We start from the raw sequence: 27,631 nt of genomic DNA on the forward strand, positions 1-27,631 counted from the left end.
AGCAAGTGCACTGCAGTTGGAGCTTTGGAAATAGGCCTGTGTTTAAAACAGATTCGAGTGGTCGGCACATGAAGTGGGCTCATTCATGTGAGTACCCATGTCAGTGCTGTATTGTCTTTTTTTGAAGAGGATTGATCGATTGTTCCTGCTTTAGATAAAAGTCTAGTGATCTAGAGAGCATAGTTTAAAAGGCTGATGAAAAAGGGAACACTTTTGGATTTTGCGTGCTAACTACTATCTTGTCAGCTGCTACAGTTTTTGTAAATATTCAGTAAATATATTTGGTGCATCTCTTTTCCTCTGTAACACTTTCATGGAGGTTGCGGACGCTTCCAGACGCAAGACTGATTTATGCAGCAGGCACTCAAGGCGAGAATGCTTTGGCTACATTGCCATCTGCGTCCACAGTTATCCTGGCACAACCGCCATGGTATGTTGGCCACAGAAACGTCACGTGGGTTGACAATATGTGTAGGCTGCTGTGAACACAGTTGGCAGGTGGGCTTTGCTTGCCTTGTGTGGTTTAGATTCCAGCTTATGATCTTGAAAATCTCGCCTTGTGCTTCTACTGAAGCATTACAAGCAATGGTGTCTGTCCTTTGGCATCATTATCTAAAACTTTTCACCTGTGTTGCCATCTGTTTACAGCAATGTTTCTCTAACTTATCTTATGTTCAAGTGCCATTGTACGTTCATTCTGGTTCACACATTTGACCCATCCTGTCATGTCTCGGCACAAAATGTTACGGAACCTGTATCTGTGAAAATATAGGGTTTTCACACCATTTTCTCCTCTAACACAGGATACTGATGATGTTTAGAGCATCAGCAAATGTCGATAGCGTCTTGTTTCTGCGGAGAAATCGGCAAGGAAATGCTCTGTCCTGACAGACGCGTGTACCGTGATGGGGCCGATAACACCTGTGTGAATCAGGCCTTCGTGAGGAACATAGTTGTCACTTTACCTTTAGACCACTCTGGCTATGTCAAGAATTGCTGGATAAAACACACTTCTCTCTTTCAGAAAGAGATAATTGAAATGTTTTGGAGGTTGTCCTAATTTCCTGCCTCTGGCTTAAGCATGTGTGCAAGATGCAAGCATTAGGTCCGTAGAATTGACTGCACCATTTGAAGGTGCACCACTGTAAATGTTTGGTTTGCCTGCAAGACTGAAACATGCTTTGTTAAGAGTCTTATGGCTTTGGTAAATATTACGTCTCAATGTCCAGAAATACGTCTCAAGATGTTGAACTTTAAAGGGGTACTTACATGATATTGTCGCAGGAAGAAAGCAGGCCCACGAGTGTAATCTATATTTACAACTGATGTTAATGGCGTTCAGGCAAGTGCCAGACTTCGTCTTCATCTAGTCTAATCCAGCTTCTTCCTTCCCTTCACCGTAACGTCACCCTCCCAGCGGGGTAGCTCCGTCCCAGTGCAAGTTATAGAGCATCACTTAATGGGGGGACATAGGGCTTCAGCCTGGCGACGTGAACAACATCGCTGGTGACGTTGGAAGGCACTGAAGGCTGGCCGACTGGGGCGATCTCGTATGTCACGTTGGAAAGTTGGCGTAAGATCTGGTACGGACCAGAATAACGGCAAAGTAGTTTTTCCGACAAGCCGACGCGACGTGAAGGCGTCCAGAGAAGGACAAGGGAACCAGGTGAAAAATGAGTCTCGGTGCCGAAGGTCGTAGCGTCGCTTTTGAGAAGCTTGCGAGACAGTGAGGCGATATTGGGCTACTTCTCGGGCCTGGGCGGCTAAGTCAATAGCATTGCGAGCGTAACCAGTGCTGGGTGATTGTACTGCGGAAGGTAGCAATATATCAAAGGGCAAGGTGGGGTCGCGGCCATACAACAGGTACAATGGTGAAAATCCGGCAGTGTCGTGATGGGACGAGTTGTATGCAAAAGTGATGTATGGTAAAGCGACGTCCCAGTCGCAGTGATCGTCGGAAACGTACATGGCCAGCATTTCAGTTAGCTTGCGGTTGAGTCGCTTGGTGAGGCCGTTCGTTTGAGGGTGGTATGCGGTAGCACTCTGATGTTCTGTAGAACAGGAGCGGAGCAGATCGTTGACGACCTTCAATAGAAAGTAGCAGCTGCGATCCGTCAGCAACTGGTGAGGGGCGCCGTGGTGCAGGATGACGTCGTTTAGTAAGAAGTCGGCGACATCTGTAGCGCAGCTGGTTGGTAGCACTCGTGCGATGGCATATCTCGTGGCATAATCGTTGCTACAGCAATCCATTTGTTTCCTTTGATGGAAATTGGAAAGGGGCCAAGGAGGTCTAGGCCCACCCAGTAGAAGGGCTCTGTAGGGATATCAATTGGTTGCAGCAAACCAGCGGGAGGCATAGCAGGCGTCTTTCGGTGCTGACACAGGTCGCAAGAAGCGACATAACGGCGCACAGAGCAATAAATGCCGGGCCAGAAGGAGCGTCGTGAAGTTGCTGGAGCAAGGCGAGTCGAAGGTGCTTGGGAATGACTAGGAGGAGCTCCGGGCCGTCTGGACGAACGCTGCGACGGTATAAAGTTCCATCGCGCAAGGTGAACATACGGAGGGACGGCTCATTGGGCGAGGAGCTTAGGCGTTCCATAAGTGTTCGAAGAACAGGATCTTTCCGCTGCTCGTTGCCAATATGGAGGAAGCCGGAGAGGGATAGTACACTGATGTCCGAGTCTGCATCAGTATCGTCCGGTTGATTTGCCATTGTGGCGGCTGGTAGATGACGTCCGCTGCGAAGTTCCGTGATTGTACCCAGCACCTCCACCAAAATGTTGCAGGAAGAAAGCAGGCCCACAAGTGTAAAATAATGTATGTTTACAACTGATGTTAATGGCATTCAGGCAACTGCCAGACTTCGTCTTCGTCTAGTCTAATCCAACTTCTTCCTTCCCTTCACCGTAACAATATTTTTGACTATTCATTTCTTGCGTTAAATCAAGGTCCTAGACTTCTAAACTCTAGAAAAAATTGTGACAAGCTTCAGAGCGCAGTTAGTAATTTACTAACTTTTCTACAGCCAATTTCAGTGTCGTTTCTTTTTATAAAGTGGAACCTCGATACGATTCTGCTTAATACATTTTTCGAAATGTTGTTTTTTTTCTTTTCCCGAAAATCCGATTTGGTTGGATAATATGTTGGATGATATGATTTTCCTATGAGACACTTTATTTTCCAGTTCCTGTGAAGATCGTATCAACGAGGTTCTACTGTATTTCAGTTTTTAATTTATTTCTCATTAACCCTTTATTGACATTTGTTGCCTACAGGCAACATACCAGAAGTATGTTTGTCTTGCCTAGTTTCATTGTTCAGTACCAAGATTCTGGCTAGGTGTCTTTGACCAACACTGAATGAGAGGCAGCAACTGTCATTTGTTAGTTTAGAGCAGGAATACTCGACGAGGAAGAAGTTTGGCATGTGACTCACTGTCTTCTAAAAGTAAGGTCAGAGGATACAGGCCGATGCAAGATATCCAACTGCGGTGGTGTCACACATCTGAAGTAAAGCAAAAGAAATGTACACCTATGCTTCATATGTGATGAGAGCTGTCTATACAAATTGAAAACAAAGCCTCAGGTGGCTTGGGGTGAAGCCCACTTCCAGATTCCTGCCTGGGGCTATTGTATTAAATAATTACCCCTTCATATCAGTAAAATCATAAAACTTCCCACATATTTATTCATGAGGTGGAAATGTGCACATCAGCTGCTGTGAAATATAACCTCACCGAGCATTCGACCTCACTCAACCTCAAATTTGTCCATGAGGTTGCCATTGCCATAGCTAAAAAATTTTAACAGCCAACCAATGTTGCATCACTTTGGGAGGTTGAGATCAGCTTAGGTTGACTTCATTATGTCAGCCGTGTGAACCTTGTGAGGTTGGCCATGTTTGCATGGAAGTCTAATTCTATGGCCCCCTGTAGAATCCTGGGGTGCTATAACATAAAATGATTCAAAACTTTTCTATTCCAATTCTGCAATCAGCCCACCACGATTGGTCAAAACTTTTTCAGGCCACTCCAAACTTCACCCGTCTGTCACGCGACGTCACGAAAACCGTGATGGCTCTCCATCTGATATACATGTACACACTGATAATGAATGATTAAACCACACAAAAGAAAAATAATTATTCCTGATTCAACGCCTTTTCACCATTAGCCCTCTGCTATTGGTTCAATGTTATTTGGCAACACCCACCTCGCCTGTCTGTCATGCGACCTCACAAAACAGCAAAAATTCACTGCATCAAAGTGACGTGTCCGCGAAAAAAAAATGCATTAATATGCCGAACAAAACTGAAAATTTTTCTGAATAGCCAGAGACTGCCCCGTTCTGAAAGGAATAGAATATGGCTGCCCGCCGATCACTCAGGCCCTCGCTACTCGCACCTGCCGGTCAGCATGTATTTATTTGCACATGATAAACCTTTTTGCATGAGTAAAACGTTATCGAGCCCTTGCGGCATGTATACAGCATCACTCTGCCAACTCTTCCTTGCTGAGGATCCGTTTTAGCGGCATACTTATCCTTCTGTTGCAAGCCGCCGCAATTTTCGACCAGCCACCGCAAGCTAAGTAAGGTGAAGCGGAGCAATCGGAGAAGCCAGCACCACCCTCTTCATGCGGTTATCTATTTTCACTGTGCTGGCTCAGCCCCATCGAAACCCTCTCCACTAGACCGTACTCCTCGCCTCTTGTCAGCCAATTAGATAAGAAAAACCGCTGAGTGTAGGCAATGTTATTGGTTTTGAAAGTGAACAAAGGTGACCTCCTATAAACGAGGAGAGTGTTTGATTGGGTTGTTCAGACCACGCTGCAGGTCACCGCCCAATGCTTGCACCGGTGGTTACGTAAATTTGATGTCAGGAGATTGGAATCAAAACAGTTTGAAATCATTTTATGTTATAGCGCCCCTGAATGTGCTTTACTTTAGGTGCGTTCGATTCGCCTGCACCGCCTGAACGAGTTCACGACGTGTTGCACCCAGCCATTTGTTCCAGTGGCGCCCGCTGAACCACTCCGTTCGTTTCAAAAGGTGCAGGGCTGGTTCATGATTTTGCTGCACCTACTCCGCTGTCGGTGCCGACTTGGTACAGGCATACAGGTGCGACGCAGCAGTGCAGCAGAAAATCCAGCACATGGGCGCAAGCGCCATTAAAAGCCCGCTTACGCACGTCTGATGTGTCTACAAGTGTGGTTTGTAGTTAGGCCCACAAGCTGATACTTGTAGTTCACGATCTTTCAAATGTACGCACTCTGTGCACATTAATCGGGCATAACATAACACCTGCACCGCATCTGCACCTTGCCATTCGTTTCGAGTGTTGCGCTGTGCCTGCACCGCAGAAACAAGCTGCACAATTTCTGAACTTCTTGTGAACCTCCGTTAACTGGTTCACAGTTGTGCAGATGAATTGAACAGACCTTTTAAGTGCTTCCACATGAAGTTCTTATTTGCCCTTACGTTGCTTGGTGGCCTGATGGCTGCTTTGATTCAATTGATTCAAATGTTAGATTGAACATTGAAAAAAATTCAAGGATATGAATGCTCATGAAGGCCAAAATTCAGTGACATACAAATGCATTAATTCTGCACATAAACAAAATATTGTCAAATTTCCTTCTTCCTAGCTGCATTCAGTTAAGCATGCTACTAAGTTGGAATTGCTGGAAAAGTGTAAAAAAAAAGGCAATTCTCTTTTATAGTGTAGACTGATAACTGGCCTTACGGCCAGAATTGACGTGCTTACCTTGAGGAGGATGCTTTAGTTCAGTGCCAACTCTAATCTCTTTATTCAAATACATGTAAAATGCAGAAATGCTTTTGAGACAACTACTCGAATAATTTCAATGAAATTTGTTGCATTTGAGAGAAAAAGTTAAATTTTAGTCATTCTAGGCTGCATAATCTTGATTTAGGACCTTCAATATTTAGGAAAAATTGCTTCGAGTCAGTAAGCTTAAAAAATATAAGCACAAAGTTTACAATGTCATAGCTTTTGTATCAAGTTGGAAACTTCATATGGAAGTCCTTTTAATTTCACAATTTTCAAAATTTCCTGCCACAAAACATTGCCCCCTAAAACAGTGGCTACATTTCAGCGTTTTTTTTTTTAAACAGAACCAACCTCATCGAATTCTGTTGCTGGCTTCAGAGAAAAACTATTTCTCTTTTCCCATGTATTCAGATAGGAGCTCCCGAGATAAAACTGCCTCCAAGTCAGGTAAACCATTGTATTCAAGGACATAAGGAGGAGGAGGAGAAGAAAAAACATTTATTACAGAAAAGAAAGGAAAAGCAGGTGTCTTTCTGCTTGTGTGGGAGGCGCCCTTAGTCCAGGACTCCTGCGGCTCTTGCTGTCTCCCGGGCTCGCCACACCTGGTGTAACAAGAATTGTGTTCTCATCTGAATTACTGGAGTATACTTTTTCCTTTGTCATAGGTGGAAAAGTAATCAGCAACGTTCTCACACCTATACTGTCCTTATTGGTATGTAGTGTGACTAAATTCTGCTTCTGCATTAGTTGTGTTGATAGCATGCTTGTTCCAAATTCTTATTTGTTCCTTTTGCTAATTTTCATTTTGTTCACAGAACTTTCCAAAAGGGGAACGTATCCAATAAAATAAAGCACTAATTTACTTTCATGCTGAAGATTCATAACTCTTACAAATTGATGTGGTTTCTACCTGGTGATCTTCACTGCACTAAAGAGTTATGAGCTAGGTACTAGGGTATCCCAGCAACATCATGAGCAAGCAACACCATCTTCTCTCATCTCTTAGAGAAAAAGAAAATTCCTTATAACTTTACTTCACTCTGCAAAATGCTTAAATCATAAAAATATCACTCGTTTTTTTTATTTTTACATATTATATTACACAAGCGCATATTAAACAATGAACAGTACTCCTCATTGTCTTCTCCCATCCAGTCATCCCTGGCCCAAGACTATGCAACTGCCAGGTCAGCAAGCCAAATTAAAGAAAGTGTACCACACATGAAATAGGACGCTGAAAAACTTAGATAAATTGTGTTGTAGTTTAACGTAACCCCCCTCCTCCTCCTACATGACAAAAACTTGTTTGCATGTCAAGGTAGCATCAGAAAATACTAAATTTCTTTTCTGATTGAAATTAAAGCTGGAAAGTATTCTATCAAGTGCAGAGGGCACAAGAGCATTAGCAAATAGCGTAGCTTTCAAGATTTTTCACACAGTGCCTATAGGTTGCCTTGATGCTGCCTCCAATCTCCCTTGTACTGAAGCATGCATACACATTATACCTCCATTGATACCGAAGTCCCACTCAAAAGTCTCTGGCCATCGCAAATCATCCCGCACGTACCGCTGACAAGGTGTACATCTTTGGAGAATTTATTTCTGATTCAAACATCTGATGGGCCACAAAACTATAAATTTCGATATGTCACCAATAACCAAAACACAAATTAATATTCCTGCTTGCAGGGACACAAACTGATTGCTGTTACTGAACAGCGCTCCGTGGCATTCAAGTGAAGAATGATCTTGATCGTCACTTATATGAATAATCATTCGGTTGTATGGCTGGGATTCCTAGGTCATGTGAATTGCAGTGGAGCTGCTTAGTGTAGTGACTGACTTGGGGCTGCTCAATATTTTTTTTTTTTTTTGATGCCACTCTAATGTCCGCCAAATAAAAGAAAATGTTTCTTTCTACATTGTGTCTTATCATTGCTTTGCAATTTGCAAGCACAGTACAGCAAAAAGGGGCCTTGCCTTACAATGGTTGTATTTGAAATAGGCAATAGCTATTTATTTCGGCATACATGCTGCAGTTTGTGCTCTGCAGGTCTCCAAGCATGAGTGCCTGCTTCCGAGAAGACGACAGCTGTAAGAAACAAATGACTCTGCGTCACACAACTACAAAAACATGAAATTGCCTGCTTTATGATAAATACAAAAAAATGACAACTCGGGCAGACTGGCAGAGCAGTCATCAATAATAAAACAAGACATTGCACAGTTTATTTGCCTGAGAAATGAGGTCTGCACATCAAGCTTAGCAGTTCTCTGCAGCTTGCTCGCCTTATACAATCAGTCCACATTGTTAGTTTGATGGATTTCACAGTTCTCTTTAACAATCTGCCTGTCCCTTACTTCACCAAATCTGTTGTTGCTGTGAACACCACTGAAATTACAGTGGAATCTCATTGATAAGTGTCCAGGCAATCGTAGCTGCCATTCGTTTTAACATCTAATTCAACAAACCAGTTGGGCAAGGGCCTAAAAACCAGCAATTTGGAACCATCAAGTTACAGTGCACAGGGCTGGGCAAACACTTTGAAATTGGGTTCTAACAGCACAGAAGGTTAGCACTACCCGCCATGGTTGCTCAGTGGCTATGGTGTTAAGCTGCTGAGCACGAGGTAGTGGGATCGAATCCCGGCCACGGCAGCCGCATTTCGATGGGGCCGAAATGCGAAAACACCCGTGTACTTAGATTTAGGTGCACGTTAAAGAACCCCAAGTTTCCAAAGTCCTCCACAACGGCATGCCTCATAATCAGACAGTGGTTTTGGCACGTAATACCCTACAATTTAATTTAATTTTAAGGTTTGCACTACCTTTCCAAATGCAGGCAGATTTAGGTGAACAATCACATTTAAGGTGGAGCTTATGTGCTGCTGATCTATGGTGTAAAAACACACATTTTGCTTTAAGTTGGCCTTGTTAATCAAAGAAATATATGTGCCATAGAATCTTGACTGTGGGTAATATTAGTGATAGCCACATTAGACAACTGCACCCGTCCTACTGGAGAGCTTCTTTGCATTCTCATGGGAGGAACTTTTGAAGTTCAACCATGTTATAGTTCTGTACAGCGAGGGCAATTTCATCTCAAGGCCAATGAACCAGGAACGCAAAACATTTCTCTATGGAGTGAACAGCGTACCCTACTTTTTTAAACTTACTAAGCTGATTGAGCATATTTTTTCTGTCCATATCGCCAACAGCAATCTGCCAGTATCCAGAACGAAGATCAATAGAAGAGAAATAGCTGGAATTGTGGAGGCAGTGAAGGGCATCGTCTATATTTGGGAGCGGGTAGACGTCCTTCTTAGTAATTTTGTTCAGATGACGGTAGTCCACACAGAAGCGCCACGTGCCGTACTTCTTAACCAAAACCACAGGTGACGCCCAGGGACTCGAAGAAAGCTTAATGATGTTTTTATCTAGCATTTTGTTCACTTCACTTAGAATTACTCGGCGTTCCGATGCAAAAACTTCATATGGTCATCGGTGAATAGGCGTAGCATCGCCAGTAGAAATCCAATGCTGGACCGCGAGCGTCTGGCCTAAAGGGCGATCGTTTGAAGTAAAAGATATCTCGGTAGGACGATAATACTTTGCAAAGGCTGTCAGCCTGCGCAGAGAACAGGTCCACCGCAACCATTTTCTTTATGTTGGTATCGGTGCCCGAGGCTGGTGCGAGGGGCATGCTAAGCTCAGAAGAACCATCGCTTGATAAAGCTGCTACGTGATGGTCGCCGAGACAATCAACGTTGACGAGGCAAATACCTTGCAGTAGGATTTGCTTTCCCAATCCAAAGTTAAAGATAGGCATGCGAGTATGGTTAGCAGTAACAGTCAGAATGCTGTGAGGCACGGTGACGTCATACTGTAGTGGAATGTTGGGCAGGCGAGTGACGAGGTACTCGCCATCAGGAACAGGTGGACAACACAACAGTTCAGTATAGGCTGTTGACTTCGGTGGCAGGCGAATAAAGCAGGAGGGGCGTAAGCGGCACTGGGGTGCGTTAGAAGGTTCTATGAGAATCGGCACCTCAAGGCAAAGGGTACTGGCAGAGCAGTCAATAAGAGCAGAATGCGCAGAGAGAAAATCGAGTCCGAGAATTAGGTCATGGGGCAATGAGCAATCACGGTGAAGAGGACAGGAGTGTGGTGGCCGGCAACGCTGACACATGCCGTACATATGCTGATGATAGGCACAGTACCGCCATCCGCAACGCGACCAATGCGTGCTGACGCTGGGGTGAAGTGCTTTTTCAGTCGTCTTCGGAAGGCAGCACTTATAATATAATAGAAAGATGTGCTCCTGCATCGATGAGTGCAGTGACAGATGTAATGGTTGGAGTCAGGCATGAAATAGATGGTAGCTGGCCCATGCGGTCATCAAACTTACCCACGCTGAGGACGTTGTTGAAGGGAGAGACTTGTTCTCATCAAGAACGAGGAATCTGGGATTTATTTACAGTATCTGCATGAGAATGTTACACTTCATCAGTCTAACATGACTGAAAAAGGAATGCACCCTGAAGAGCCGCCAACAGCTCCTTAAATACACTGTCCTCCGGAAATCCCTAGGTGACGGAACACAGCAGTTCACCGCCGACCAATTCGGAGCGTCCAAAGTCATCATAACCAACCCGCCTTTGAGGGGGAGGGTTTACGCACTCACTTCTGCACAGGTTGCACTGACCACACCGAGGTGAGAGGGTTTTCGCAGACACTGTGCTTGACCCGAGCAGGCGCCTCTTTATCCCAGAGTTGACCCTGCAGTCAGTGGCCGCCGCATCTGTCTGTTGACTGACACGTGAGACGGGTTCTAAGCTGCATGAGACGGCACCACAAAATATCTTCCAGGAGCTCCCTGCTCCAAGCAGACCTTCAAGGTGTACACGCTAACAATACTTGCTCCGCCCACTGTGTCTAGCCATCTCGGCGCCCTTCCGTTGGGGACGCGGCGCATTGTCCTCCTTACAAAACCAGTCGCCGCCACAGCCATGGTGGCGCCGATGGGCTGGGGACTGATGTCTGGTCGTCCTTTCAAAGCTAGTCGTCACAGCAGACCTGGTGGCGCCTTTCCGTCAGTCCCTTCCTCAAAGATCGCCAGCCCCCGCTGGTCGAACGTAACACAGAATACCTGTCAATGCCAAGAAAGTTTTGGTTCGTAGGTAACATGAGCAGAGAATTTGAGGGCAGGGTCGACAACACAGCTTCAGCTCCAGAAGCTGTAGTGCCTAGTTTTTTGGCTGCATCCAGGAGGCGATAGGCGGCGAGGAGAAGTGACGGGCCTGGGGCGAACGAGACTGATGGCGTTGAGGTGAGGGCGAGTGGCTGTAGCGAAGGTTCGGAGGTGGAGCATCAGTGGCAGTGGGTTCTAGACGGGTGGCATAGGGAACAGTAGGTCCAAAGGTGCAGGAATAAGCGCAGGTGTATGTCCGAGGAGGTGTATGTCCATTGGTTGCGGCAGTGACGAGCGATGTGGTCGATGCGACAGCAGTGGAAGCAGATCAGCTTGTCATCAGGGGTACGCCATTTGGATGGGTTGCGATATGTGGCAGAAAAGGAGTGCCGGGGACGAGGAGGGCCGCTAGAGAACGGGGGAACGCTGGGTTGAGTCGTTAAACACACAGAGTTCAGACCCATGTTCTCAAATTCCTGTCTGACGACGGCCTGAATCCTGGCAATTGTGGTTGCTGGCGGGTCGAGAGGTGTCGCGGAGAAGGCTGGCCAACAGGTGGCCTCGAGCTGGCGGCGAACAATACGGGTTAGGTCATCACAGGTGGTCGTCTGATGTGGTCGACCCTCACATGTCGACTTAGCAGCAGTGTTGGGTAGCTGCGTGATGTGGTGTGTGATACGGCGGCTCTTAGCTTATTCAAGGCGACGGCATTCATTTATCATGGCGCCGATAGGAAAGACGTTGCCGAAAACAAAAAATTGAAAGCATCGTCGGCGATGCCTTTTAGCCACCTTTTCTGCTTCAGGCATAGTATCGTGGGCTTTGTGGCAAGAGCCAAGACGTCTAGGATGTATCAAACGTATGGCTCTGTAGATGTCTGGACACAAGGCGCAAGAGCCTTTCTCGCGACAACCTTGCGCCTGAAGGGGTCACTGAACAGTTCTCGTAGCTTTACTTTGAAACTGTCCCAGCTAATTATCTCGTCATGTGTTTGGAGTCACACGCGTGGGGTGCCACCGAGATAAACGATTACATTAGCAAGCATAATTGTTGGATTCCACCTGTTATTAGCACTGGCGCATTCATAGAGCTTGAGCCATTCATCAACGTCCTGTCCCTCCAGGCCACAGAAGAGACCAGGGTCACGATGTTGGGCAACCATGACAATAAGAGCAGTTGGACAAGCTGAAGCCGTTGCAGATGCGGTCTCGTCACCGGGAGGTATGGTGACAAGCTCGATATGCCGACCACTTCGGAGTGCCGTGACGAGGACGGGGATCGCTAACCTCCACCAGAATGTTGCACAGACACAGACGAAATACAGAGATGAAAGAGGCTATTTACATGCTATTTACACTGGAGCCAGACAGGCAGGCCAACACTCGCTCATGCCATGAGCCCAGACACACTTGATCTCTTCCTCGCAGCGGCTCGTCTCTTGAGCATCTCTCGATGAGATCGTAATAATATGAATGTCTGTACTACATAGTGTGGTGTGTAGTGCATGACATGGTACGGTAGATGGAGAGAGACAAGAAGCAGACGAGAACGAATGTGCACGCAGAAGCGAATTCTGTACTGGATGGAAGACAACGTTGAAGAGCGTCCGGCACGTGAGCATGCAGCACTAGAAGAAAAAAAAGGAAAAGGCATCCAATCAGAAGAAAACACGGAGCTTCCACGGGCCAATCAGGAAAGGACAAATCGACCAGAGCGGCAGAAAAGCGAGGTGCGCTGGCAGAAGAAGGGAGAGTTCCGGGAAGCGACGCCAAGAGAACGTCGGCCACCGGACCGGGAGTTCGACCGGCCGGCAGGTTCCGGACCCGAGCCACCAGGACTTCACCCAACCGGGACCTCCTGCCAACCCGTTCCTGGGCTTCGCCACTCTACCCGATCATGAACTGCTGCTCGAAACCAGCGAGTTTCTGCGCCCATGGGCAGAACGAGAGCAGTCGGGCTATGGGCCTGAGTTCTACGCCCAGCTGCCTGGCCAGAACGCCACCACCATCTGCCGCCGCCTGCCTTTCCTCTTCAAACTGGAGCCACTACACTCTGGTCGCCTATTCATCTATCGATCCCATCGACATTGCGGTGACACATTACATTTTTTTCTGTTTTCCAAATCCCCTTCACTAATGAGAAACTTCGCAGCATCCCCCCTTCAAGTATTTATTGAAGAAAACTTTCAATCAAGAATTCATTCATGCTGATGTAATTATGCAATGAATTACAGAACTTCATTCAACTTGCTTGAACAATGAATAAAGAAATTAAATGGAAACCATTAGTCGGTTGGACTACACCTTAACGTGCAACATAATTGGTGAATGTATATCCATAATTTATTTCCTTCCATGTCCAGTTAATGTACAGTCCCAGTTAATTTCATTGCTCTCAGAAATTGTCTAATTTTTTTTTGTGCTTGCATTACTATGACCACAGCTAAAGTAATGCAAGGCGGCAAATTATTCACTGCTGCCAAAAACCTAAATTTTTTTTTTTGCCACTTGTCGGCAGCAACGCAAGTGGAAAACTGCTTAGCAAGATATGTATCTAGCAAATACATATGCAGTTGGCATTTTCATAACAACAGAGAGGTGGATCATGCTACACTGAGGCTCAACGGCTAACTGGACAAACCTAGCTGAGCTAGACAAGGGTGGACCAGTGCATGGCACTGGCTCGGGTCAGGCCAGGGAAAAGTGTCCATGCAGTGCTCCACTTTTATGCACTGTTTTCAAGTACTGAAATTTTATCCTTAAAAATTTCTTGGTCATGCTAGCATACTATGCTCTTCTATGTCCATCACAGTTGCCTCTCATTTTCACAACTACCTAAGCTTTATAGCTCAAAATAGCTGTAAAAATAAGGTATACTGAAGCATACACTAATGTTTTGTTTACGTGTTCCTGTCGTATGTTGAAAGGCAACGTTTTGGTTGCAAGGCGACTTTCAGTTGTTTTTTTCCTCGGTACCATGACAATGACGTATTGTCAAAAATGCATTCAACAAGAGAGATAGCAGTTGATGCCACAACGTCACGCTTACCTTTTAAGTAGCCGGAACACATTTTTACACAAAATTAATTCGCCCAAGGCGCACGATCACCAGGTCACTACAGATGTTGGTAATTAAAGCACTATTTATTTCACACAACTGTGGCACCTTCCTTGCAACTGTTGCATCTTCCTTTCCTTAAATTCTTTTCTTTTTCACACGGAAGGGGTGGTTTGCATAAAATTAAAATATCCGGATACACAAAAATACGGAGCAGTAAAGAAAGGTAAAAAAGCGGCAGATGAGCAATATTCTCGCTCCAACGTAGTGACAAATGAGCTGCTGCAAATGCTTCTTAACAGTCATGCTTTAACGGTGCGAGTGGTGCCTGCATTATGTTTAGAAAAAATTTACGATGCACTAGCGATGTTTTGCTTCGTTTAACATGCGAAAGGTAAACAGCGCGACTCCGCTGTTATACTCTGCGTTGTCGCAAACTAGTGAAAGGCGTCAAAACGCATATACAGCGCGTAAATGGATAAAGTAAGGCTATCAAAAGCTCACTTTAAATGCAAATCGGAGCGTCGAACCTATGCGTCTTGTTGGAAAGACGAAGCGAGTGCTCTTCAAAACGCAATAAACAATGGCCACATATCGATTTATCAATAAAGACCGTTATAAAACGCTTCTGTGTACTGGCGGTGCAAAAAATAGAAACTGTTTGAAGAATTTAAACCATTAAAACTGGGACTGAATCCTTCAATGACACGGACGTCCTGCAACAAACCAATGGAATAACTTCCGAGCACGGAAAACAAGATTAACGCTTACAAAAAAAAGATGGCTTTCCTAGTTTCTGTTTCGGTTTCTGATGCATGAAGCGCCACCTGCTTCCTGCAAAAAGTGCCATGGCAGCTTCCTGTTTACTTTTCGAAGTTAGCGTAACTAACGCAGCTGAGTCTCGAAGCTTTCGTGTGCAGTTAAGCATAACGCAATGTCATTAAATAGATGCTGTGTGTATTTGTGGAGCCTCTAGAAAGTCCTGCACCGATACGTGTGTGTCTTTGTATACGCGCCATCTCTGGAGGTAAGCAAACCCTCTCAGCCAGCTTGCGCCGACCTTCGTTGCAAGGGCAATATTTGTAATTTAACTACATGCTTTATCGGTATACAGCTGCATCTGACTGCCACTTTCTTATTGGCCTGATGAAAAGTGGTATTGAAACCACTACATGGGTAATACCGTAACCGTAATCTCTACCGTAATCTCTACCGTAATCTTCACCTGCGTTTTCGTTTCCTTCAGTTCTAGTTCGATTTCAAAACAAGATCCCATTTGTTGGTACTCATCGTTCATTATATGCTTAGCATGTTGGCCTCGCCCGATTTGTCCAGAATAATATATATATCATCGCCTTATAACAGACACGTCGGTATCGGAGAAGCTCGCAGGTGGGTGCGCCGTTTTCACTGCCTAAAGTGCGTATGAACGACGTAGATAATGACATCTAGTGATTCATAAATAACTTGGAGTAAAGAAATGCTGTGTTGCTGCGAAATTTTAGTAAAAACAAAGCAAAGATACGCCTGAAATGTTTTTCAGTGAAATATTTGTGCACATACTTGGGGACGTCTTCTGAAACGTTCCACTTCGGCGATAGTTTGCCTAGGCAACAATTTCGCCTTCAGGCGCGCGCCGAGATGATAAGATTGCATAACAAAATACAAATTGCATAGCAAAATACAGCGGCGACTACCAGCTGATGCTTTTTGCGGGAATTACAATATATGTAGCAATCAAAATGCAAGAAAAAGTAGCAACAGAAAAAAACAAATTAAACACCTGTGAGTTTACTCAACCATGCACTTGTGCATATATATGCGCTCACAGGTAGTTCTAGCTTTCTTTTATTATGTCCGTGTTTTGCTGCACTACCCAGATACCATTCCATGATGACCGACCAACAAGCCCATATTGCCACCCTTGTCGATTTCATTTCTAGTACAACAGGCTTTTTTTCAATATGTTCCTCGGGATTCCGGGCATACTGTTGCCCTCATTGCCATGGCTGCCAGCAGCATGTGTGTCCTAAGGTTCTGTATTCATAACAAGCAGCTTCCACAGGATATAAAATCGGTGTTTACTGGTTGCGCACTATTCGGATGTCGGTCACGGAAAAAGAATTTTGAAGATTGTACGTGCTAAACAACTTCAGCAGGCGTGTCTCCACAGAGATTACCTCAGCGTGCAGATGTTTGATCAGTATGAGCCGTGCGTCGCAAGGAATCTTCTGTGGAGGCACCTGCACTTAGCTGATCAGGTCACCAAGTTCCTTTGACAACCTCAAATAAGACTACTATAAGCTCATGTGAACAAGGATTGACAGAAAGCAACAAGTGATGTCTACGTTTCTGAAGGTTTCATCCTACCCAACAGTGTGTGCAAAGTTCTTGGCCTCGGTCCAAAATTTGCCCAAGCTACCAGCTGGACTAAACCGGAACTTCCCTGTCCGTCATAAGTAAAGTGTCCAGAAGAGCCCCGCAAGAAGATGGTGTGAGGATGAACTCGGAAGGTTTAGATGCCCTGTTGTGATGCAAGCCCCAACCTTCCAAGTTACCTGTAAAATGTGGTCTTACCTGAAGAGCAATTCATTGTGTGTCATACCAGCTGACAAAGAGGGTGGTTTTGCAGTTTTTTCCTTTAAATGTTTCTTGGAGAAAGCCAGTCAAGCAATTTCTGCAGTGTTCAATGAGCGTAAGGATGTATCACTTATGAAAGTAGCAGCGAAACCAAGTGAAATTTACAGAAAGTTGAATCTCGATAAACTAAGGAAAAGTTCAAAGATGTAATTTTTAGTAAGTGCACAAAGAGGACGTTCCTTTTCGGGTCATAATTTCCGAAAGGGGTACCTGGCAGAAACAAGCTGCCCCGTACCTGGTTTCAAAGCTGAACGTTAAAGAGATTGATGACCAGTTTCTTGTAAAAGGTTCTGACGAATCCTTGATTTTGTTAGGTTTCACGGCAAAAAGGGCTTCAAGGCCTTCTCAGCTAAGGTCAAAGAATTATATTATTCTATCCTGCTCAATGACCTTATTCAATGTGTCGAGGATTGTATTGACAAATATGGCGCCGTAAGGTTTTCACAGGAAGCAGGTTGTTTCAGTAGAAGGGTATTTAGAATTATGGTGTTTTTACATGTCGCCAACCTTTGCGCAGTGGAACAATAGGCTGCATCTGCAGAAGAAAGGCATTTGCATAGGGTTGTGTCTGGCTCCCGTCTTTAGCAACCTATATTTAGCACAATTAGATAGGCACATATATGACCACCTCACGGGACTAACAGTTTTTCAGCGAGCTTTTAGATTGGTCAACAATTTTTTCGTGTTTCTGGATTTCCCTAGTAATAGTTTTCTAGAAAAATGTCCCGATGTCTAAGATTTTTTGCGAGTGTTTGAGACCTCTTGAAGTGACTTTTGAAGTGCAATACGTTTCAGTTTCTTGACTTTCAGTTCATCTCTACTGATAGTAGGACTTGCTGGGCTTACAGTCCATGAGCTAAGAAACCCAATTTCATTCAGCCCATTTGAATTTGGTGAAGAGGGGCATAACTAATAGGGATGTCTTTCTGCCCACTGCTGCGCATGTGGATGTAGGCCGAAATTCAAAAAATGTTTTATTGTTGCAAAACACGGGGACCATGTTACACGTGAGATAATCAAAGCGGGAGAAATTCTACGTTTAAAGGATAGTTGCATAAGCACCCCTCTATCGCTCTCACTGACAAGGAGATCAGTTACCTCGGGCTATCACCACGTTGAATTTTGTGTGGCTTTGTCGTGGCGTTCTAAGCATGGCTGGTGGGCTATTGTGTGACTGTATAAATAGCGATGCTTTCTGAAAAGAAAAGAAACAGTTGGAAGTTCAGCGCTCCGTTCTCTCTTCTATTCCTTCTGGTGGCTTTGTGCTGTTAACCTGACTTTGAAGCATAATTTATCAACAAGCCCAATCTTACACCCTTCATAACATGTGTTTCAAGAACGTCCTAATGAAAACCACTTTCCAGCAATCGGCTGCAAGTCTTAAGGAGGCTGGTTACCCTAACCACGTGTTGGTGTCGGTGGCAGAAAGGCTGCTCAAACAGGAACTTTCGAGACGATGCCTCCATGCAAATGCAAGAGCTAGCAGCCGTGACCAGGTGAAAACCGCTGTGATTCCGTATATACACCAGATATCACATAGCCTGAAAAAGATAGGACGCCAAGGTAATGTGCGGGTGTTTTTTCAGCTCCAAGTAAGCTAAGCACCTTGTGTAAAACCACTAACCCAATAAGGACAAATAAGCCGGTTTGTGGTAGCATTGCAAAGATGAGTTCGTCGGATGCGCTGTAGGAGTGTTCTATCATATTCCACTGTCATGCGGTAGATGCTACATAGGCCAAACCGGAAGATGCATTAATGAACACTTAAGAGAGCACAGAAATATAGTGTATCAGGTGACGATTTTCTTGCTTTGCATTGCAATACATGTCCATGTCGCCCTCTTCTAAATGACACCGCTATTATATACAGGGATAAGTGCAAGTGTGTAAGATTAATAGTAGAAACTGGGCAAATCCTATCGGCCGCTGACCAATGTATCAGCAAACTATCACTATCATTGTCCGTGAGAAGTTAGATTATTTGCGCATGCCATGAAAGTTGACTGCATTTGCAATGGGTCATTTAGGTTTCTTGGTGTTTTCTTGTTGTACCAGTTTTAGACAGTGTGGCTCTACTCAGCCATATATACAGTCGACTTCCATTAATTTGATCATCTTTCTGGGATTTTACTTGCCAAAACCAGTTCTGATTATGAGGCATGCCCGTTAATTTGATCCTGACGGGACCATTGAGACTGGTCGAATTAAACAAAAGGCATAAAAAAACATTGAAACATGCCATTGCTTCACTTTGCAGTATTTGCCTTTAAAATTAACTTTGGCCGCGTTTCAGTTTAGCGCTACACCTGCAACCATCAACAGCTACCAACTCGCCCAGTTTACTATTTTTCTTAATGTTAGCTTCACTGCAATACAGCCATGTTATGCATAGAACCATACCAAGCAGGGAAAGGTACCATTGTTGCAAGACAGCACGTGTTCCCTAATTTACATACATGCACATGTGCAGTCTCCAGCCACAGTATGAGCACCAAGATGCCTAATAGGTGTATGGGCAGGCCTTCAGAGTTTGATATATTCACGCTCTTTTGTTCGCTTTTAACATCTCCTCGGCTTAACGCAGTTTTTTCAACTTACTGCCTTCCTTTTTGCTAGCTTTCCCAAAACACATGATTGTTTTCCACTTCTCTGTGCACGGCACATTTAGTTAAAGAAGACGTACTAGGCCTCATTAACGGTCTCATATAGGAGACATGTATGGAAGGTGAAAAAAGGACTCAAATCACCACTGAAACGTAAGAAACAGCTCTGAATGGCTGCCACTATGCTTATTAGGTGGCTAGGTTCTCCTACTGTGACAGGAAACTGCACGCCTGTACAATCAAGGAACATGTGCGATGTCCTGTGACAGTGGCCCTTTTCCATTCTCGGTATGCTTCACCACAGTAAGTTGCATATGTTTCAGCGCATAACACGGCTGTATTTGGGCGAATCTGACCAGTGAGGTTCGAATTATCCGACGAAGGCCAATTTTGAGATTGAAATAACAGAAATGTATTTCATTAAATAAAAAACAATCATCAGCAAACAACTTTATTTAAAAGGGGTGACTGTCTACTTCTATATCATTAATACATATTAAAAATGACAAGAGGCCAAGCATGCTGCTTTGAGGAACACTGGAAGTAACTGGCACTTCATGGGAAGGGCAATCGCTTATGCTGACAAATTGTTTGTGCTTAGTGAAGTATGCAGAGATTCAGCCAATTAAGTATGGCAGAAGATTTGCGATTTAGAGCTTCTCAATTAGAGTGTCAAACAAGCTCAAATGCTTTTCTGTCTGCAATACAGGAATATAACATCAATCTGGCCAGGTTTATCAAGAATGCTAGCAAATGCTTGCATGTATAAACCCGTGATCCAACTTCCAATAAATCGTTGAAAGTACCACTTGTGTGTGTCTCTTCTCTCGTCTGTCTTGTCTATGGTTTCTGTGCTAAGCACTAAAAAAATGTTGTACCAACAATGTTAAAAGTCCACCCTTGCAATGTAAAGTTCTTTTTTTCAAGAATACTCCACACTTCTCTGAAATGCGAACATATTTGTTATTCAATATTCAATAGGTCAGTTTCGTCAAATATCCATATTTAAATCTATCCAGAAATATCAGAATATGAAAACACCTACTACATATAGGCCTTGAATGGAGCAGTATGGCCTTAAATTCGTGTAACCAATGCTACTTACAGGGAACAAGAGGTGAGTCTGGGGTTTTATGTGCAAAAACCACGACATGATTATGAGACGCACCATAGTGGGGGACTCCAGATCAATTTTGACCACCTGGAATTCTTCAATGTGCACTCAATGCATGGTAAACAGGTGTTCTTGCATTTCTTCCCCGTGGAAATGCAGCTGCTGCAGTCGGAATTTGATTCTGCGCCCTTGGGATTAGCAGCACACAATGCCAAAGGCATTATGGGGGTTTTGAAACTCAAGAGGTGGAAAAGAAACCGCGGCAAGCTTTAGAAGAGATGTTTTTTAGATTGTTTGACACATGTAATGCCAGTCACAACCAGGCCTCTGGTCAACTGATAAGTTTGTAAATGAGAGTGACTGAAAGGTGATAGTGTCTGCCGCACCAAGATGACATCAGGAACATGTTCACATTGTCCAAATGATAATTTTTACAGCCTCAATTGAGAAAAATCCGTTGGCTGCCTAAAGGCGAGGCATCCTTACTGCGCGACTAGAAATTACTAAGCAAAGCAAAAAAGTACCTGCTGTATATGTCCGCTCAGGAACTGCAGTTCCCTTTGAGAATGGTCACCACATGCACCTGACTTTCTCCCTAAAGATTCCAGTATGTGTAATTATTGACAGAAAGGAAGATTTGATAACTTTTAATTGCGTGTTCTCCAATTGAATACAAGTCAAATGGTCAACAGCTATTTGATTTACATTTGACATTTTGAACATTCGCACAGCACAAATATGTACTCCAGCCATACTCGAGAAGAATACCATCAGTGAAACACCTGACGAGTAGGGAAAAAAAGCTTCGTTTTCAGGGCTCTGAAATTATTTTGCGTTTTGTGCAAGTGCACCGTCAGTAGCGTACCTACTGGTGATCAAGGGTTCAGCATTTAATATATCTGCTCTTACCAACACTAACAATACGAGATATTCCTCTAACAATTCTTTCCTTCCTCAAATAAACACTAAATTAAACCACCCCATATTAAAGCCTGCCGCACAACATTAACATTCAAGAGAGATAAGAAGAAATATTTACTATCGACAGTACTGGCTACAGACTCATTACTATGAACATATATTATATACAAATTTAACGTGGGAGCGGCCCGCAGCGCGCTGAGTCGCGTACCTCAGGACCTTATTAAAGTTTTGCATCCATCCATCCATCCAACCACTTTCAGTGCTTCTGTATTTGCCTAATGTATTGCTTTTATTCTCTATATCCCATTGTCTTTATTCTTTCCTTCCTTATATTTAGAAATTTTAAGCTTTTTGTCACACAGTATATATTTCACTTGTACTTTGCATATTGTAAGCACATTTTTGTTTCTAATTATATCGTACATTAACCTTGTGTTCTTTGATATGTGTCATCCCTATGTTTCCATAACGTGCCAATTACTACATTTTTATTTATTCATACACAGCATCTATTTCATTTGCTTGTATTTGTAAGCACCTTCCTTGTATTTGATTACTCGCTTCATTAACTTCATGTATTCTGATGTGATCACTGCTATGTTGCCATAATGTATTAATTACTATATTGTTAAACTACTAATAGGTCCCACTGACAGTTTTTGTAACTCCGGGACCTCCTTCGGTACTAATGATGAATGATGAAATAAAATTTAGGTATTCTGCATCAATTGTGTAATTATTAGGTATTAAACATCACCATTGCTAGATGTCATAGCGGCACCACTCCCCAGGTTTTGAGCCACCTCTAGTAGAACGAACAAGTGATCTTTTTTCATGAAGTGGATTGGCTTCCCACATGACATCATTAAGAATACACAAAGCAAGCCTCCTCATTTAGCTTATTTTTAGTAGGATATGAAGGCATAGTAACTGATGTACCTGTAAAAGTAAACACACTAATGTAAGACATGTAGATGTTTCTTGAGTCCAATGGTAGACTTGCCTGAGATAGCAGATTGTCTGCCACTGTTATCTACACACATACTATCGACTAAAAAAGTTTACGGACCACGGGATCTCAGAAAACGCTAAATATCCGAGCAGCCTTTAAAAGTAGCCAGTAAAACCGTACATCACAATGTTCGCATATACTAGTAGAGGCTGGAAATGGGAATACCAGGCTTCGTTTTGAGGCTGCGGAGATATTCAGCTTTTTGTGAGATCCCTTTATTCGTTAACTTTTTGGGTCGACAGTACATTTGTATGTGTGTGGTAGGGAAGGTATGAATTAGAGAGTTTCTCCAAAAAAGCAGGGCTTTGCTATAGATGTGACAGGCTGTAGATGTGCAGGCAAAGAGTGAAAAAGAATGCAATGTTTAATAATAGCACAGTGACGACAGCAAGCAAAGCAAAGTAGCAGAGGGGTACATGTGGTGGCAGAAACTTGCACTGTACCTATTGCACTTATATTCTTGTACTGCAGGTGAGTGCAGAGAGTAAGTTACCGCGACTGCACACTGTACAAAACATAAGCGCTCTATGTAAACTTCGTTTTGAGGCCATCATCACCACAATAACAAAAAAAAAAAAAAGCTGCATCTCTAAGTCATACGGGAACACACTAGGTTCAAGTAAACTGCAAGTAGCCAACACTACTGTCACTGTACAATGTCGTGTCCAATGAGGCAGGACATAGCCAAGGCCACATAGAATAAAAGTGACATTGGAGAGGAAAGGCTTTAGAGGAGGGTAATTTTTAACCACTTGCAGCTCTTTATATAGCATGGTGACATGAAGCTTTTTTTTGAGTAACCATTCGAGGAGAGATACTGTGTACGTGTAGGTAACACACCAATAAAATAGTTTCAGGGACCCTTTGGGTGATGAGGTTAACATTTAGTCTTTTTTTCTTTATGCACCCACAAGGTTCTGTTACATATGTACAGTTTTTCCGTGAACATTTTTTTTTCCTTATCAATTTGTGTTGTACCTGTTTTTTCACCAACAAGCTTCCAGTTGTGAATAGGTGCTTGTGTGTGTTCCTTACTTTCCTTGTATGATTTTGTTCTGTTTTCTTTAACTTCAGTCTTTCCTCAGCGGCAATGCTGATGTCATTGTTATTGATTTCTAGTGCTTTAAGCTAATATGGCCAGTCCTACACAATAGACAAAGAGTGAAAGAAATACGCAACATATGCATGCTGGGATGTGAAGTGATTGCTTACGATGGGGCAGGGTGGACATCTTAGGGAATGATGGCTGGAACAATGTAATAATTGTTTTCTTTTTCACACTTTCTCATTGGTCTCAGCAGCATTCTGCTTACGTTATCATCAGCAGGTCTACCAGTAAATGATAAACAAATTCTGACATTATACCAGCTAATAACTGCCTTGCTCAGGATGGACAACTGAGCTATTTCATGATAGGAGTGTTTGAAAACTTGCATCAATACTGACTGAACGAAATGCTATTTTGCTTCAGCTACCTAGAAAGAACTAGCATTAGTGGGGTTGATCTCTTGATATGTCTTATGGTAAATGAATGGAGGTGCATTTGCCCATTTAGAATGAGAATAGTGGAAATTAATGGGACATTGAAAGACACTTCAACATTCCGACGGTTGTTACAATTATGAAGGGCATGACAGTTCCCGTAGCATTACTGTTCTGCTTACCATTTAAAGGTTACCAGCTTACTGCTGTGGTTTGGACATTAAACTCTACATTCGACCTCACATTTGGCATTCTTGTTGCACCTGCCTTGAACCCCACCCTTTCCATGCATATGAGGTGTGTTGAAAAAGAAACCGAACTTTTGCTATAACAGCTTTGCTGCTTATGGTACAACATCTTAAGTGCTGTCCCCTTCAAAATAGTCCCCTCTACTGGCAATGCACTCTTCCCATCTTTTCTTCCATTTTTGGAAAGCCCCCTGGAATGCAATTTCTGGAATGGCATGCAGGTCTCTTCTCGCATTGTCCTGAATCTCCTCTAAGATTTGGAAAGGGTCTAGGTCCGGAGAATATGGTGGGTGGGGCACAAAAGAAGTGTGGTGTTTCGCTAAGTAGCTGCGGACAAGGAGCGACATGTGAGCCAGGGCATTGTCATGATGCAACATTCAAGCCTGATTTTCCCACAATTCAGGCCTCTTACTGCACACAGAATCTCTCAAATATGCTAGGGTTCCCTGGCAAACTTTGTTTACCATCTAACCATGTGGCACAAATTCCTGATGGGCAATGCCTTTGCAGTAAAAAAACACAACCAACATCACCTTCATTTTTGACCGACTCATGCATGCTTTTTTTGGACGAGGAGAACCTTTGGCCACCCACTGCGACGACTGCACTTTCGTTTCAACATTGTAGGCATAAACCCATGTCTCATCGGCTGTTATGATGTTCTTAAGAAAGTTTTCATCGTCAGTGGCAGTGGCAAGCATTTCCTCGCTGATTTCAACATGGGTCTGCTTCTGTGCACCAGACAACAAATGTGGCACAAATTTTGCACTGACACGACGCATCCCTAGTTTGTCACTCAAAATTTCATGACATGATCCTACGCTGATACCCACTTCATCAGCGACTTCTCGAACAGTCAAACAACGATTTCCACAAATCACAGTTCGAACTCTCTCAATGTGGTCATCATCTGTGGATGTGGAAGGTTGTCCAGGCTTGGGATCGTCACCGACCAACATTCTTCCCTCTTCAAAACGCTTGAACCAACCATAGCACTGCGTGCGACTCGCATAGTCCTCCCCGTATGCTTGGCTAAGCAATTGAAAAGTCTCTGTGAAAGTTTTCCCAAGTTTGTAGTAGAACTTCACACACACACACTGTTCTTCCAATTTCTTCATTGTCACTTTGGCACCAATCCGAAGAGCAGCTTGTTCATGTGCTCACTTCAGCGGCTGTAGCTCGCCAACTACGGTCAGAGCGAAACACGGCAATGGCAGTTTGTTGTCTAAACCTGCCACTACATGCGCTCAGTAGCCGCAGCGCGCTCCCTCTACTGATTGGCACACTATTTCAAAAGTTCGGTTTCTTTTTGAACCCACCTCGTATATATTACTGCACACACAAACACACACACACAAAAAAAAAACATTGAGTCATAAGTGAGCACTGTGTCTGTCCCCTTTCCTTTTCCAATCAGTTGACACTGTTTTCGTTCTAAATACCTTCTAGGAACTAGGCCCTCAAGAAACTGTCTTGCAAATGCCCTATATTATCTGTGTTGTACAATTCAGTTTGTCAGTCCACCTAAATTTAGCATTGTTTATAAATTCTGCTTAAGTGCTTCAAGATTTTATGATTCTGTACACTTCTACAGGTCAACATCACCACATATTTCATGTAGGTAAAAGTTACTATGCAGAAAATGCTCGTTTTATTTGAAGACCAAGCAGCTTAAGTGATAATGCATGTCCTGACTAGGTAAAGTTAATGAAAAGTGACCAAACATATTTTTCAAAGAAAGGCTATGTATATGTACTACAGGCAATACAAACCTCTATTTGCATGCCGCTGCTATAGGTCCCATGACCAGTGTGACTTGCTTTCTGTAAGCAGTACAGGCTGTACAGAGCTGTCAAGTCAGCTAGTCTTTAGCCTATCCAGCTTGCTTTCCTGGTGCTTTCATGCATACAAACCAGAAGGCCGCCTTCTACAGTATTATGCTGAAGATTATAAACGGTTGCCTGACACTGTGCCTTGCAATGTTCACAGGCATTCGGCTTACCAGGAGACATCATTTGTGTTGGCAACAGTAGGTGAGAGGTAAATAAAAAATAAAGTACACATTAATTTAAAAGCCTTCATCTTCACTACATTGTGCAACATGAGGATGCCTTTCCAAAGGAATGTAGCCAATGCCATCTGCAAGCACATTGCTCACCAGCTGGAGTGGCTTCATTTCGACACTGGTGACACGCAAAGACATCGTTGTGCTTGAAGTGAGGTGCATGTAAAGCACCACAATCCAATAAAACTGCTCATATTTTATACATGTACTGCGTTTTTGCTCCCACTTTGATGTTGACATGATGAGCCTGAATGCCATCAGCCATCCCATACAAAAACTGTCCCAACTTTCATTCAAATGACTCAACCTAACTGTGATAGGCAGGCAATTTTCTTGTTTGGATATGCTGTTCAGTTTGTGCATGTTATAGTGCAGGCATACCACCAATTGAGTTAAGCATTGTGAAAATCAAGTACACTACATTGCCTACTTAAGCACATGAACATTTCAGCAACAAAATCTTTTTCTGCTCATGCAGTGACCTACAGCTACAAAGGAAGACACAAAGACAGTGCACACGTGTAGGTAATATCAAGCTTTGATGCAGACATAGTAAGCTGTGCTGAGGAATGAAGTGTAATCTGTGTTTCCACTTCTGCATGAATTTTGCGGAAGTGCTAGAGAGTCAAGGTTTTGTACAGCTACTAATTTATGTATGTGGTCTAATAAACCATTGCAAAGTGAATGTGTGGCATCAGCAACAGATAGCCAGGCACTATCACAAAAAGAAGCAAAATAATGCTAGGTTGTCGAAAGTTGCAGGTTCTGGAGGAGAGAGACAAAAGGACAAGACTGCATCGATCAATTGGACATGACTGAAGGCATGCACGGTATGTCGAGCAAGAAGCAGACAGAAGGAGTATTAAAGAAACGCATGAAGGAGAAGCCTGACAGTGTGTGAAGGCAAGAGCATCACATGAAAAGAAAAATTTGAAGAAAGTAGCAAATGAATGGGGAGCTCAGATGCCAAGGAGCAAGAATTTTCTGCTAGAAATGTTATTGCTGTTGTGCCTTAGCCCTGGTGCTGCAAATGGAAGGTGGAAGAAACAAGTACAGTACAAGTTGAAAAAGTGCTGTGGCAAGAGTGAGTGGCATTAGATCGGTGCCTCATCAAAATGATTGAATTTGCAGTGCTCATCTGCACTCAACAAAGTGTGCTAACCTGTGCTGCTGGAAGTGTGCGAGCTATCTCGAGATGAAATGTGCAATCAGCCAGCTCTTCCAGATTCAGAAAAGACTTAAGACCAGAGGAAAATTTCTAAAACTACAAGACAGCAACCTGATTTGTTAAATCATATTTTGGATGTTTCCAGTAGAAGCACTTGCACCAACGAAAACTAAGTTGCATTAAAGGTTGGACTTCAGAAAGTGCATCAACACTACACCAACGATAAATGCAATTCCACTACATGGATAACTTGCCTTGTATGAAAACATTGTTTTCACCTTTTGCTCTCCTGTTCGCCACACAAGCATTGCGGATTAAACAAAGTCTCACTGTTTCG

General features: G+C 43.6%; 1 protein-coding gene and 2 long non-coding RNA genes across 22 annotated transcripts; 2 read left to right on the forward strand and 1 right to left on the reverse strand.

Moving 5' to 3' along the window:
• Nucleotides 1–6,658, forward strand: LOC142584717 (uncharacterized). The gene is made up of 2 exons (XR_012828906.1): nt 1–87; nt 6,202–6,658. It is a non-coding gene; the product is annotated as an uncharacterized LOC142584717 (long non-coding RNA).
• On the reverse strand, nt 5,696–25,076 carry LOC142584675 (uncharacterized). Of its 20 annotated transcripts, XR_012828883.1 has the most exons (6): nt 22,323–22,563; nt 20,920–20,990; nt 18,076–18,219; nt 17,777–17,873; nt 7,771–7,882; nt 6,265–6,392 (listed from the first exon to the last, which is right to left on the reverse strand). XR_012828883.1 is itself a non-coding variant. In XM_075694878.1 (5 exons), the coding sequence occupies exons 1-5, from the start codon at nt 23,560–23,562 to the stop codon at nt 6,345–6,347; spliced, it is 297 nt and encodes a 98-aa protein (XP_075550993.1). In that variant the 5' UTR covers nt 23,563–25,076; the 3' UTR covers nt 6,265–6,344. The 20 variants fall into 20 exon arrangements, 5 of the variants coding, with proteins under 5 accessions (XP_075550981.1, XP_075550973.1, XP_075550993.1 ...); XR_012828885.1 differs by lacking the exons at nt 18,076–18,219; nt 20,920–20,990; nt 22,323–22,563 and adding exons at nt 16,616–16,715; nt 23,544–24,234; XR_012828888.1 differs by lacking the exons at nt 18,076–18,219; nt 20,920–20,990 and adding an exon at nt 16,616–16,715 and having other exon boundaries at nt 22,323–22,562.
• Nucleotides 14,840–27,631, forward strand: LOC142584721 (uncharacterized). The gene is made up of 2 exons (XR_012828908.1): nt 14,840–15,065; nt 26,605–27,631. It is a non-coding gene; the product is annotated as an uncharacterized LOC142584721 (long non-coding RNA).

This window comes from Dermacentor variabilis, chromosome 1 (assembly GCF_050947875.1).
Source record: "Dermacentor variabilis isolate Ectoservices chromosome 1, ASM5094787v1, whole genome shotgun sequence".
In the NCBI taxonomy this organism is placed as follows: Eukaryota; Metazoa; Arthropoda; class Arachnida; order Ixodida; family Ixodidae; genus Dermacentor; species Dermacentor variabilis.